General features: G+C 51.6%; 5 protein-coding genes across 5 annotated transcripts; 2 read left to right on the top strand and 3 right to left on the bottom strand.

The window, feature by feature from the left end:
• Positions 1–214: 214 nt before the first annotated feature.
• Positions 215–794, bottom strand: NCS57_01365100 (N-acetyltransferase ats1; the record flags this gene model as incomplete). Its single annotated transcript, XM_053063280.1, has 2 exons — positions 215–702; positions 755–794. 2 exons carry the CDS (start codon positions 792–794, stop codon positions 215–217), a joined length of 528 nt encoding a protein of 175 aa, XP_052906613.1.
• Positions 795–1,359: 565 nt separating this feature from the next.
• NCS57_01365000 (uncharacterized protein) lies at positions 1,360–3,216 on the top strand (the record flags this gene model as incomplete). Its single annotated transcript, XM_053063279.1, has 3 exons — positions 1,360–2,217; positions 2,288–2,755; positions 2,821–3,216. Exons 1-3 carry the CDS (start codon positions 1,369–1,371, stop codon positions 3,214–3,216), a joined length of 1,713 nt encoding a protein of 570 aa, XP_052906612.1. The 5' UTR covers positions 1,360–1,368.
• A 528-nt stretch (positions 3,217–3,744) lies between these two features.
• NCS57_01364900 (uncharacterized protein) lies at positions 3,745–4,161 on the bottom strand (the record flags this gene model as incomplete). The annotated part of the gene is made up of 1 exon (XM_053063278.1): positions 3,745–4,161. One exon carries the CDS (start codon positions 4,159–4,161, stop codon positions 3,745–3,747), a length of 417 nt encoding a protein of 138 aa, XP_052906611.1.
• A 608-nt stretch (positions 4,162–4,769) lies between these two features.
• NCS57_01364800 (Aminotran-1-2 domain-containing protein) lies at positions 4,770–5,885 on the top strand (the record flags this gene model as incomplete). Its single annotated transcript, XM_053063277.1, has 1 exon — positions 4,770–5,885. One exon carries the CDS (start codon positions 4,770–4,772, stop codon positions 5,883–5,885), a length of 1,116 nt encoding a protein of 371 aa, XP_052906610.1.
• Positions 5,886–6,445: 560 nt separating this feature from the next.
• On the bottom strand, positions 6,446–6,853 carry NCS57_01364700 (uncharacterized protein; the record flags this gene model as incomplete). Its single annotated transcript, XM_053063276.1, has 1 exon — positions 6,446–6,853. The coding sequence occupies one exon, from the start codon at positions 6,851–6,853 to the stop codon at positions 6,446–6,448; it is 408 nt and encodes a 135-aa protein (XP_052906609.1).
• Between the last annotated feature and the right edge of the window lie 5,242 nt (positions 6,854–12,095).

The raw sequence follows: 12,095 nt of genomic DNA, 5'->3' as shown, positions 1-12,095 counted from the left end.
TCGCCCTTTCGCCCAAAGACCTTCCCTGTGATGCATCTTAACTAAAAAAAAAAAAAAAAAAAAAAAAACAAGGAAAGTGGCCGGCTCGGACTGATTATGCTATGGTTTACGTACTACATGGAGATATTTACAGGTAAGAGAACGTCGCCGGACCCATGGGCGCATGTTTGTGTCTTGAGAAGCGAAATAACATCACGAGAGCTATGCTGAAAGGCTAGTTTGTCCCTGCTGGCTCAAGCTTTAAATCCTTCCAGCCTTCCATAACCTTGGCTCCCATTTTCTCATAGAAGCGAAGGCCAGTCTCGTTCCGTTCCATCACCCGCCATTCAATCCTCACACCCCCAACGGCGCGCAGTTCTTCCACAAGAGCGTCCATCAAGTGTTTCCCATGACCGGCTCTCCTCTCCGATGGCAGAACGTAGAGGTCCTCCAAGTAGATACCCGGTGCTGCGTGCCAAGTCACGTAGCTGTAGAAGTACAGTGCCATGCCTGCAGGTTCACCAACATCGTTGAAGGCTAGGAGACAGCGGGCTGGTCGAAAAGGCGTTATGGGGTCTGGGGCCGCGTCTGTGTCGTACTCGTCGGGGTCGAATGCAATCGTCCTGGAGAGGTTTTCCTCGGTGGTGGTAATGACATGGAGTTCGTCTTGACAATTGGCAAGTTCCTTGATGAAACTGAAAACTGTCGGAACATCTGAGGCCTCTATTGTCAGCTTGCGTGCTTGATTTGCTTAAATGGGGACGGGTCAGCGAACCACTCCTTCGTGCGTGTCGTATGTAGCCCTGGTCAACCATGGCAGGCAACAAATTGATAGCTATCTTGTCTATTGCAGGAAGATCTACTGTATTAATTATTTATATTAATACCAGGATATGAATGTTTGCCTAAAGGCTTTCTGGGTTGTAGGATTTCCGCGATAACTCAGTCTTGTCTGTCTAAGGTAACCAGAGGGGTGGTTAGAATCTGTGAAAGGAAAGTCGTAGCGTGACTCGGAGGGAAAGTCGAGGCGCCAAAGCAAGTCAGGCTTAATGTGTGTGCCCCATGATTTGATCAGGGGATTTTTTTGGTCTGGAACACAAGACACGATGGGTGAAGAGATCTAGGTAACGGTGGGTTTTGGTTTTGGGTTTTAATGCCGGCATGTATTAAGAATCATGTTCTCTGTTATTGTAGCTGATGGCTTCTTTTGGAGGCATCACAAGGCTCTCAGTGACTTCGACCTGAGGTTGTTTATGGTTGGCGCGGTTCTGGCTACTCTAGTAGGAATAATGAAATTCCGGGTATTCCAAACATCATGCCTCTGCTCTCCCGCCCTTAGTTTAATCTTTGCACCCATCACCATCCCCTCCGTCACAACAACCGTTTACAATGAGGCCCTTTCCATCTGGATGCTGGACTTGCAAGCTCAGACACCGCAAGTGTGACTCAAAAACGCCCGCCTGCAGGGAGTGCCTGGACCGACAGATCCCATGTCACGGCTACGGTTCCAAGCCCTTGTGGATGGATGGGGCGGTTGCGGAGACACGGGAACTCACGCGCATCAAGAAGCTCGTCAAACAACACGTTCGGAATCTGCGAAAGTCCCAGAATCGCGATCGACAAGCTGGGAGGGATAGACACTCCGCTGCTCGCACAATCCCTCCCCAAGTGCCCAGTGAGAATCCATCTACACCGCCAAGCCGAGCTGTTCTTGTTCTTTCTCCGCCTTCACGATCGGAACATGTTCCCGAGGGTGCTTTTCATGAGCTTGGGGAAAGCTGCAGTGTGGATCTAGTCAGTCCGAGTTCGGGGCACAGCCATGACCCGGCCCAAGATGAAAGGAGCACATCAACTGGTCCACATTCAACTTTCGCATGTGTCTTTCGGTCAGAGTCAGCGTCTCTGGTCATGCACTATTTGGATCATGTCTTCTCCTGGCAATACCCTTACTTCCAACCCCGCTCCCGCCTAGGTAACAGAGGCTGGCTCCTTATGTACCTAAGCAATGGTGGTCCTTTGTATCATGCCGCGTTGGCGCTCTCGGCCCTCCACCGGAACAAAGTCCAGATTTCTCCCCGGCAAGACTACCTGCGCAATCAAGAGGCCTTCGAGTACCACTCAAAGGCCCTAAGAGAACTCTGTGAGCTTTCGCAGAGGACCGAGACAGAGGCTCTCCTTAACGACAAGTCCCAGCTTGCGGAATTTGCAGCTTCCAGCCTCATGCTGATAAGTTTCGAGGTAAGACATGGGCTGATAGCAGCAGTGGGTGTTTCTGAATAGCTCATGTCTCACATTCAATCTCCTTTAGGTATTCAACGGCGCAGAATATGATTGGCTCCCCCATCTTGACGCCGTCACCACTCTTCTGAGTACACTTTCACCAGAAGTCCTGCTTCACCATTCTACTTCTCCCAATCGCACAGACACTGCCAATGTCAGTGGTGGATACGCCTATAACGTGTTTCAAGCACAGCCCGACTTTGACTTTCTCATAGTCCATGCGATATGGTTCGACATTCTGTCGTGCGTCTCCACGGGTCGAGTTCCGCGGATTGCCTACCGACAGTGGCTTGAAGCATCGAATCTTGACATGGCGGATCTCATGGGGTGCTACAACTGGGTCATGATCTCCATCGGTGATTTAGCACACCTGCAGGCGTGGAAGAGCAAGATGAAGGAACAGGGAACATTGAGTGTACCACATCTGGTAACGAGGAGCCGGGAGATTGAAACACGGTTAGAGGACGGCGTTGAAAAGCTAGAATCTATAATCGAGGTGGGTTTCGAATTGCATTAGGTCCCTTTCTGGTTGTCAAAGGCTAACTATTAATACATTGATAGGAGAATACCGAAGCCCCCTGGGCTGCATGGGTTTCGCACATCTTTGCACTCGCCTCGCTCATTCTGTCAGGTACCATCGTGTCTGGACCGTGGGAATCACTACCTGAAATCAGCAAGAATGTCGACAAGGCTGTGAATGTGCTTCGTGAATGGCCCCGAGCCATTTCCCTTCAAGGGCTTGTGTGGCCTCTCTGCGTCATTGGATGCATGGCTGAGCCGAAGCATCAGCCCTTTCTCGAATCACTTCTCTCCAACTTTGTGGATGAGTGTGGAGGTTTCGGAAATGGTAGTACAGTACTCAGGATCATGAGGAACTGTTGGACATGGCAGCGGAAGCAGGAGAGAAAAGGCATGGACCTGGCGTTCCAGACAGGAGTACCTGTGTTGTTGATCTGATGGGCTCGTCACCATTCACCACCAAGACTGCGTCCTACATGACTCAAGATTGCAATGCTTAATTCCTGCTACTTAATCAACGAGAACAATCTCCACTGCACATCGGCCATTTGAAGCCTTGGCCACGAATGTCAACATGAAATAGTCCTTGGGGACCTTAGCCAAGGTTGGATACTTATCCTTTGTCTTGCTTCTGCTAAGCTCAAGGTCCAATGACTACATTCCAGCCTCAACCGGCATATTCCCAGAAGATTTTCCGTCAACGAAGACAATGAACGAGGAGATTTGTACCTCGGGATCCGCCAAGGTGACTGTGCCTTGAACCGACACGGACCGTATCTTAGAGTGGTCATCCTCGATTGGCCTGGATGTGATTTGCTCAACCGACAATTTGGGTTTCAGCGTCGCCAGTACCCTTCTCATTAGCGGGATCTGGTCAGTTGGGAGCTCTGGAGCCCTTGGCGGTAGGGTTCTCCGTGTGAAGGCGTTTTCGTATGCAAATGCGAACCGGAGCAGATCTCGGTCTGTTCAAGCCTTTGTGTCGAAGGTGATACCCACGGGCATCGCTTTATCCTTCATCTCTCCCATTCCCATGGGTGGCATGTTTGTGCGGCCTAGAACGATGGCACCTGCTTCTTGAAGCCTTTCAACGATAGCTGCATCGTCTGGGGCCACGAGATGAGCAAAAGAAGGAGATCCCGCGGCGACCGTCATGCCCTTGACCTTGAAGCTATCCTTGACGGTGAACGGGATGCCCTCTAGAGGACGAGCCTTGTGACCAGCGGTGGCGCGGTAATTATCGGAAGCCTGCGCTTCTTGTAGGGCTCGCGGGTTGAAGATGCAAATCGAGTTGAGAGACGGGCCTCGCATGTCGAATTGGGCGATGCGGTGCAGGTAAAGAGTGACGAGTTCCACGCTCGTCAAGGACCTGCCATCCAGGGGCATGCCTCAGCTGGGCGATGGTAGCATCTACCAGAGAAAAAGTGTCTACCGCTAGCATGGCTTGAGACGGAAAGCAAGGAATGAAATGAGAGATACAAGTGATTGGGCGGTTATCTGGAGTTGTGTAATCAATGAATGGGCATTTGGGCCACTTTGCAGGAGGAGACGGGTCATATTTCAGGATACTCCTAAACAGCATCCGAAGCACGAAGTCATGAGGCTCTATAATAAGGGGAAATATTGCAACGACGCCCATTGCATGTCCAGGAGACACAACACGCTGATGCTACATCGGTTCCCGTCTGGGAGTGACACTGATTGGTCATTTATCGGGTGCTGTGAGGGCAGTTCGAAGCGCCGATATCCATCCCCACTCACTCCCAACTGGGAGGGCAAGTCGAGGCGCCCGCCACTTAGTTAGGTAGAGTTCATGACCGCGAGTAACCGTCCTCTTCGTCCCTGTTCCTACCGTGTCGGATTGGTCAGCTTGAACCCGGAGGTGAAAAGAAATAAATAACACCGCGTAGCCGGCATGTGTTCTTGTAGTGAAATCAGCATCTCAAACTCACTCTTCCATCCTCACCTCCATCAAGGCCATCATCACCGCAAACATGAAGTACGAGCGCATGCCCATCGAGATCGAGTCGCCCGAGGAGTACGGGTACGACAAGATCAAGTTCAACCTTTCAGAGAGCTCCATCACGGACCAGACCATCGAGTCATTAGGCCTCAAAATCCCCAACCTCACCCTCCTCTACAATGAGCATCGAGGCGAAACAGAGCTCCGAAAGCTCATCGCTGAGGATGCCGGGGTGAATACGGACGATGTTCTCATCACCTCGGGCGCCGCCGGTGCCTTGTTCATCATCACCACGTCGCAGTTGGCTACCATGGATGCCTCGGGACGTGACCATCTTGTCGTTGTTCGACCCAACTACGCCACCAACCTGGAGACCCCCAAGGCCGTCGGCTGCGAGATCTCGTACATCGATGTCACTTTTGAGTCTGGCTTCCAGCCCAATGTTGACGATATCGAGACTGCCATCAAGCCAAACACCCGTCTTGTCTCCGTGACCTGCCCACACAACCCTACTGGCTCTACTTTGTCTCGGGAGGCACTTGACCGGCTCGTAGCCATCACCAAGGAGAAGGGCATTCTTTTGCTAGTGGACGAGACGTATCGTGATATCGCTTTTGGCGAGAAGCTTCCTGTGGCTGCTTCCCTGGGCGACCACGTCCTGAGTGTGAGCTCCTTGTCCAAATCGTTCGGTATTCCTGGAGTCCGGATCGGTTGGCTCATCAGCACCAACAAGAACCTCCAAGAGACCTTCCTAGCGGCCAAGGAGCAGATCAGCATTAGCGGGAGCGTCATCGATGAATGGATTGCCACGCAGGTTCTGTCTCGGCGACAGCAGATCCTGGCCGACACGACAGATGAGATGAGGGTCCGTCTACAGATGGTTGAGTCGTGGGTCGAGAGCGAGAAGCTTCTGGAATGGGTCAAGCCCACAGGTGGTGTTGTCTGCTTTCCCAGAATTAAGAAGGAGCCCGCGGGTGGATTCGCAGCATTCTACGATAGGCTGCTGACCAAGTATGCGACCTATGTTGGCCCTGGTCACTGGTTCGAGCTTCCGGATAACTTCTTCCGACTTGGATACGGCTGGCCGAAGCGAGAGGAGCTTGAGGGTGGCATGAAGGCCATCTCAAAGGCCCTGCGAGATGAGTAAGGGTATAAACATTGAAGTAGTCGGTGGATAGTTAGAAGTGATGCACACTGTGCAGGTCTAATGAGGAGCTGGTATTTGAACTAGTCAAATCATCGACACTATCTCCATCTGCGCCTTCTATTCAGTCGTCTGGCTTCCTTCCAATCTTCTGCATCACGCTTATCCCTATGTCTCTCAACTGCGGAGCCCCGACGCCAATTGCTTCCACCTCTCGTTATCTTGCTAGGAGGTTGCGGCCGAAGTTTTACTCCCCTTCGAACATTGCACTACCAAGATGGTCCAGGGCGCGGTATTGGACCACAATTCGTAAAGCGTCTGATGTGGCTACGTTTTGCCTCTTCCGCTGCCTCCGCGTCACACTCAGCCTGATACTCCGGATAGTCTTTAACCAGCTCCTTGCGTAGAGTTTGAGGACAATTCTCGTCGAACACTTTCAAGTCGTGAAGCGGAACCCAGCCTACAGAGCACCCTCTCGGAAAGTTGACCTTGTCGAAGAAAAGGACGGGATACATGCGTTTGTGGGCTCGCAACCCATGGTTCTCGTGACCCTCTGCCCACGGTCAGGGTCTCGTATCGGTCTTCTGGGCCTGAGCGTAGCAGTCGGGGATCTCCTCATCAAGACCCGTGCGTTGGAGGGTGTGGACAAATTTGAAGCGCTCAAAACCCCCCAGGGAACAATCATGACGGGGTAGAAACCCTTGGGCTTTTTGCCAGCAGGCAAAAATGTCGCCCGGTTGTGGGTTCAGAACTTCTGGTTTGAGCTCGCCATAGCTCTTGGGCGCTTCCCACTGGTAGGACTTTGTTTTGGCCTTCTTCTTGGGCCTGCTGCGAGAGGGTGTTCTTTTAGGTTGAGAAGTAGTCTGTGGACCAGCCGAGTTGACAACTCCCAGCACCCTCTTGCAGGCATTGTTGTTGCTCCGAGCTAGCTCCGCGGTACAGTGCAACACGCGAGTGCCGAACCTCTGCATGGTGAGTTCAGGTGTTGTGGAAGCGTGGGCAAGATGGCCGATGCTGAGATGTAGCTCGGCTTCGCTGAGGGGGAAATTGGCCGTGAATGTCTTGTCGCAGTCCTTACACTCCAAAATTTACCAGTGTCCCGTATCGTAAGGGAATTGTACGATCTTGTACTTGACTGCGCCAGTGCCATTTTGGAAGACTTCGCGAAACTCGATCGACCGGCCGGGTGTCAAGGAGGGGGGCTGTTCCTCGAGTCGAGCACGCTTTGGGTAGGGGATCGGCGCCGCGGACGTATTTGAAGGTCTTTTATGTGTGGATGAATGGCTTGGCTGTTGGGGACGTGGACGGGGCGATCGGTGGATGGCAGGTTCTCGCCCATGAGTCTGGCTTATCTGAGGGTCGAGTTCAAGGTTCGGTGCAGAATGGCCGTCATTGCCAAGCACGGTGCTTCCATGCTGTGACTGGCTAGTATCACGATCGACACCGCGGGCGTTGGGGTTCAATGGGGAGGCTTCGCTTATTGGTGTCTCGGTTTGGATACGATCAAGCGCGGTTGGCAGCGTGGACGTCTGGGGGGTCGGCAAAGGGGAGATAGATGACATGCAAGGCGCTTAGCAGCTGCTCATTGGCAGCTTGGAGCTCCTTCGCGTGGGCTTCTTTCTCCGCCTCGATCTCCTGTTCCAGCTTCGCTTGATCGAGAATCAGCAGCTTGATCGGCTTCGCGTTGACGTTGCCTTGAGTGTCAGCACGTGTAAACTTGAGCTGATTCGTGATCAAATCTTCGAGACGTTCAAGGCGCGATTGTCTTGCGTCGGTTCCTTATGGTTGTGTCCGATTGGCGACGACCATCCATCGTTCGTAATGCTGGCGTATTGTGCTGGCCACAGCACCAAAGTCGTTCAAGGTGGTGGGCTAGTTGGGAGACATGAAAGAACTGGCTTCGCCAAGCTCCCAAACACGGCAAAATGAAGCCTTGGTAAGGTATCGAGAAGCTCGATTAGTTCGTCCAAAGAAGCGTGAACTTGAGAGAAAAAACAAAAGGCGGGGGATATAGAGGCTGCTGTTTGATGCATGTTTGTTGTGTAACCCCAGCCGTCACCAAGCCTCGTCGCCTCTCTTACCCAATCAATTTTCAAGGAGGCCAGGATTGCCTGTGTCCATGGTTGCGCCAATCAATGCAAGTCGGAGGCCAGCAAACAGCTTGGCTCTTTGATTGTGGCTTGTTCAGCTTTCCCTGCAAGATCGGCATGCAGCGCAGCCTGGCCTGAAGATGGCGAACTGCTTCTGCGAACTTGATATGTTGTCTCTTCTCTCTTTCCCCTCCCCCGCAACCCGGTCGTTGACAAGGGTATAGCCATGTCATTGGTTGTCGCGTTGGAGCTGAAAAGCAGGCTGGCAAAGTGCAGAGGCTCGGCAATGTCTTTCCATCCAACGCCTACACGGCGGGAACGCCACAAGGAGTGCCTTGCATTATCCGGTCATCGATGCCTAGAAACATAGCCGAGGGCAGAAATGCGCCTTGCTTCGCCGTACGGCCATTTATGTCACAGATTTAGAAATACCCCTACTGTCTTAGACGATCTTGTCCCTGGGCAAACCTTGATGCTTCTTTCACCCGCATCGCCATGTCAGATCCCCTGTCAGTGGCGGGAACCGCCGTGGGAATTGCCTCACTGGGGATCGAGGTCTGTAAGGGCCTAGTCAACTACCTCACATCCCTTCAAGGGCGAAACTAAGACATCGCCGACGGCTTGAGCACAGTGCGTGCATTGCTCCCCATCTTTTACTCCCTACATGATGTACTATCTACCGATCAAAGCTCCGAGCTTACTGGGATTCATCAATGTCTACTTCAAAGCCGAGACAAGCTCCAGGAGTTGCAGATGCTTCTTCTTGAGTTGCGGGGTCCTGGGGACTCTACATGCTCCAAATCGAAAGCCAAGGTTGTGGAAATGGGTCGGTCACTTGCCTATCCCTTCCGTGAGGGCACGTTGAGGTCACTTCGACACTCTTTGCAAAACCTTCTCGGCAATTTGAGCTTGGCTATTAGCACATCGTCTTTGTGTGTCCTCCATTGAGATCTAATGGTAGTTTGGCACTGATAAGCTTTAGAAAACAAACCATTGCTTGGGGAGAGAAGCTTGGAACGCTCGGGGCTTCAGTGGAAGCAGAATCCCAGGCTCAAAGCACAGCTCTACAAGAACTACAAGATAAGGTTCAGCAGAGCTCAGTACGGCTCAGTGATGACCTTTCAAATACTACGGAAGCTACTCGAGAAACTCAGTGGATGATTCGGGATGTCAACCAAGCCATGATGGCAAAGCTCACACTCATTCAGACTGAAACGCAGCGAATTGGTTTTTAACTTGCACAAAAGCAAAGAACCGAAGAGATGCTGACAGGGAACAACTTTCATGCGTCCTTGGCCGAGCAAACGGTACCGCGAATTGCGATGAGCTTATGCAGACATCGTTTTGTGCTAACCTTCATTCCAGGGTATCCATGTTCAACCCATCCCCGACGAAAACCATCAGCACCTTCTTACTTCAATTTCCTGCCCTGTCGTGGTCGCTTCCGAGGCCACCTCGTCAGCCTGTGACTGTGTGCAAAAGAACAACGACCTCAAGTACTCGTTTGGCTTCGGAAGCATTGGGTTCCAGTTCGAGCAGAAGCAACTGAAACACCGTCGGGACTGTGTGTTTTACGGCATTAGAAAGAAGTCAGAGCAAGCAATCACGGCTAGCTTTCCTCTCAGACTCGCGTGGTTCTGCGCCCGAGTTACGATGGCCTCTTTCCAGTTCAGAAGGGGGACGAATGGTCTTGGCATGTCGATCCAGTATCACAATAATGTCCCAGAGATGGATAGCCCTATATTTGAAGTCTGGGGTCATCTCTATGGGGATATGCTAGATGGGGAACTGATGACGATCGAAACACTAGGGTCACTAGAGTCAGCTCAGCGCAACATCTTGGCGCTGTACAGGGACGGACGCTCTTCCCCAAGTGATCGGACCGAACGCGACATGAGTCACTCAGGGGTCAGTAATTTTATATCTTGTGAGAGGGAATACAAGTGATGACCGGAATATAGATGCTTGTTGCCACATTGGGGGACCCTGGAAGGGACGATGTATCCATCTTTCTCGATCACCTGTGTGAGGCCGACTTGGTTTTCAGAACGACCATGAAAGTGTTCAAAACCCTCTTTACTGCCATTCAAGACTATAACGTCAAACTGTAAGCCTACTTGTATTCTATTTCGCCCCAGAACACCGAGTGTGATCTCCTGAGTTGACATCTGTTCTGGTTCCAGCGAAGTTAAAAGACTTCTTGCAAACTACGGCTCAATCGATAACAGCATACGTTCGAGAAAGAAGCAATTCCTTGAATGGCTAGTGAGCATGTTTGAGGTCAACCCTGTCGACGTTGTCGAGTATTTCCTGCATATTGCCCCTTGTGACTACCGCTCAGCATCCAGTGTGTTGCCTGTTCTCATGGCTGGTGAGTCGATGACAAAAGCCCCCCGATGAATATCATCCTCTAATCCCAATAGCCGCAGAACTCACCCCAATAGGACGTGCGATTATGTCGAGGTCTCTTGTCGACCTGGAGGGGTGCATTTCACGAGACCCGCGCTCGGTAACCCGAAAGGTGCATGGGTTTACCACGCTGCAGTTGGCAGTAATGTGGCCACCAGGACTGCAAAGGCTTCTAGGGACCGAGGCTTGGATCCAGCTGGGTGGTGGATGCCCTAATAACTTCGAAAACGATCTCACTCCATTCGACTGGGCCGTCTATCACTCTTGCCTTGAATCGATAGATGGGCTCCTGAGAGCAGGTTGCGACCCCGGCCCCGGTAGCCGTCTCTCGAGACCCCAAAGAAGGAGAATGACAAAAGACGTTGCGTCTCTAATTGCCTACCCTCTGGCCGAGAGGAGGAAAGCTCTCGTCGCGTTAGTACAGAGGAAGCTTGGTAAATTGGGATACCCGGACCCACCTCACCTTGTCGACAACGACGCCCCCTCGCTGTGCAGGGCCTTGAAGGAGGCTGGTGTACAAGTTCCAAAGGCTCTTGATTTAGATGCAAGTTATGCATCCATCTACCATTGTCGGATCTTCTCGATTTACGAGTTTCCTATCCTATTCCAACAAGGCTTTCGGGACCACAAGGTTCGCAATGAAATTGGACTCACTCCAATCATGGTTCACAGCATTTGGAATCGCGACGGACCTTCAGTTTTGAGTCCTCTTCCAGACGAGGATCGGACAAGTTTTCGTGCGCTTCTGGAATGGCTTCGAGTCCAAGGCTTCCTTGACCAAGAGGCAGAGGATCCGGAGTGCATAGGCATAAACATATATGCCACTGGCTGACACTACCTCGGGGTCCTCATCGGTGTCGCATTACTCGAAAATTACCCGTTTGAAGTGAGAAAGGAAATGTTCCTTCTGGAAGATGCAGCTCAATACCTGTCCAACGCAAACGTCAGGGATGAATGCTCTTGCCTATGCGCTCGGGGTGGCCGGGGTTGCTCTGCACTCATATCACTTCTGAAAACGTGGACGGATTGCCCTCCCCCATTTGTACAGGGCCGTGATGATTCCTTTCTTCGAATGATAACCAGGTTTTGTCGCAAGGGCTTTATCTACCAGCAAGGAAATGTCGGAACGAAAGATGAGCGGGTCGAGCTTTTTATGGACTACGTTCAATTCCTGACTTTCAAAGCCCTTGACATGACACACACATGCTGTGAACTCGGCATCTCCAGCTGCATGGGTCCAACTTTCGCGAGCCCTCGCCGTGGCACCTGAAAACCTCATCACTGGAGACAGATTGCAGGTTACGATATTCGCGAATGGGTCCTCTTCGATCAAGATGAATACCAGACCGCCGACGACGGCATCGAGGAACTTTTTGAAGAGCTCATGGTGGAGTTTGAAAGGGAGATATCTAGTCTATTTCCTTCGGCTGAAGCTTTTGAGCATTTCCTGTGGGGATTCTGGTGGCAGCGAATATCTGAGGTGTTTGCTGTCGACCAGGACTACCTCGGTGAGCTCCAACATTCATTGACCAACGTACATCTTTGTAAGTTTATCCAGTATTTGATACATGTGCCCCTTCTGATTTTCTTTTTACTAGCTGGTTTACCTAGTGTAGTTCGATATCTGTTCGATCTTGACTTTGATTTGATCAAATACACTATTAAGACTACCGTAGAGGGGACCATTGAGTACCATACGGAAGAGGGGGGGAGA

This window comes from Fusarium keratoplasticum, chromosome 12, assembly GCF_025433545.1.
Source record: "Fusarium keratoplasticum isolate Fu6.1 chromosome 12, whole genome shotgun sequence".
Classification (NCBI taxonomy): domain Eukaryota; kingdom Fungi; phylum Ascomycota; class Sordariomycetes; order Hypocreales; family Nectriaceae; genus Fusarium; species Fusarium keratoplasticum.
This window is presented reverse-complemented; position numbering and strand designations above follow the sequence as displayed.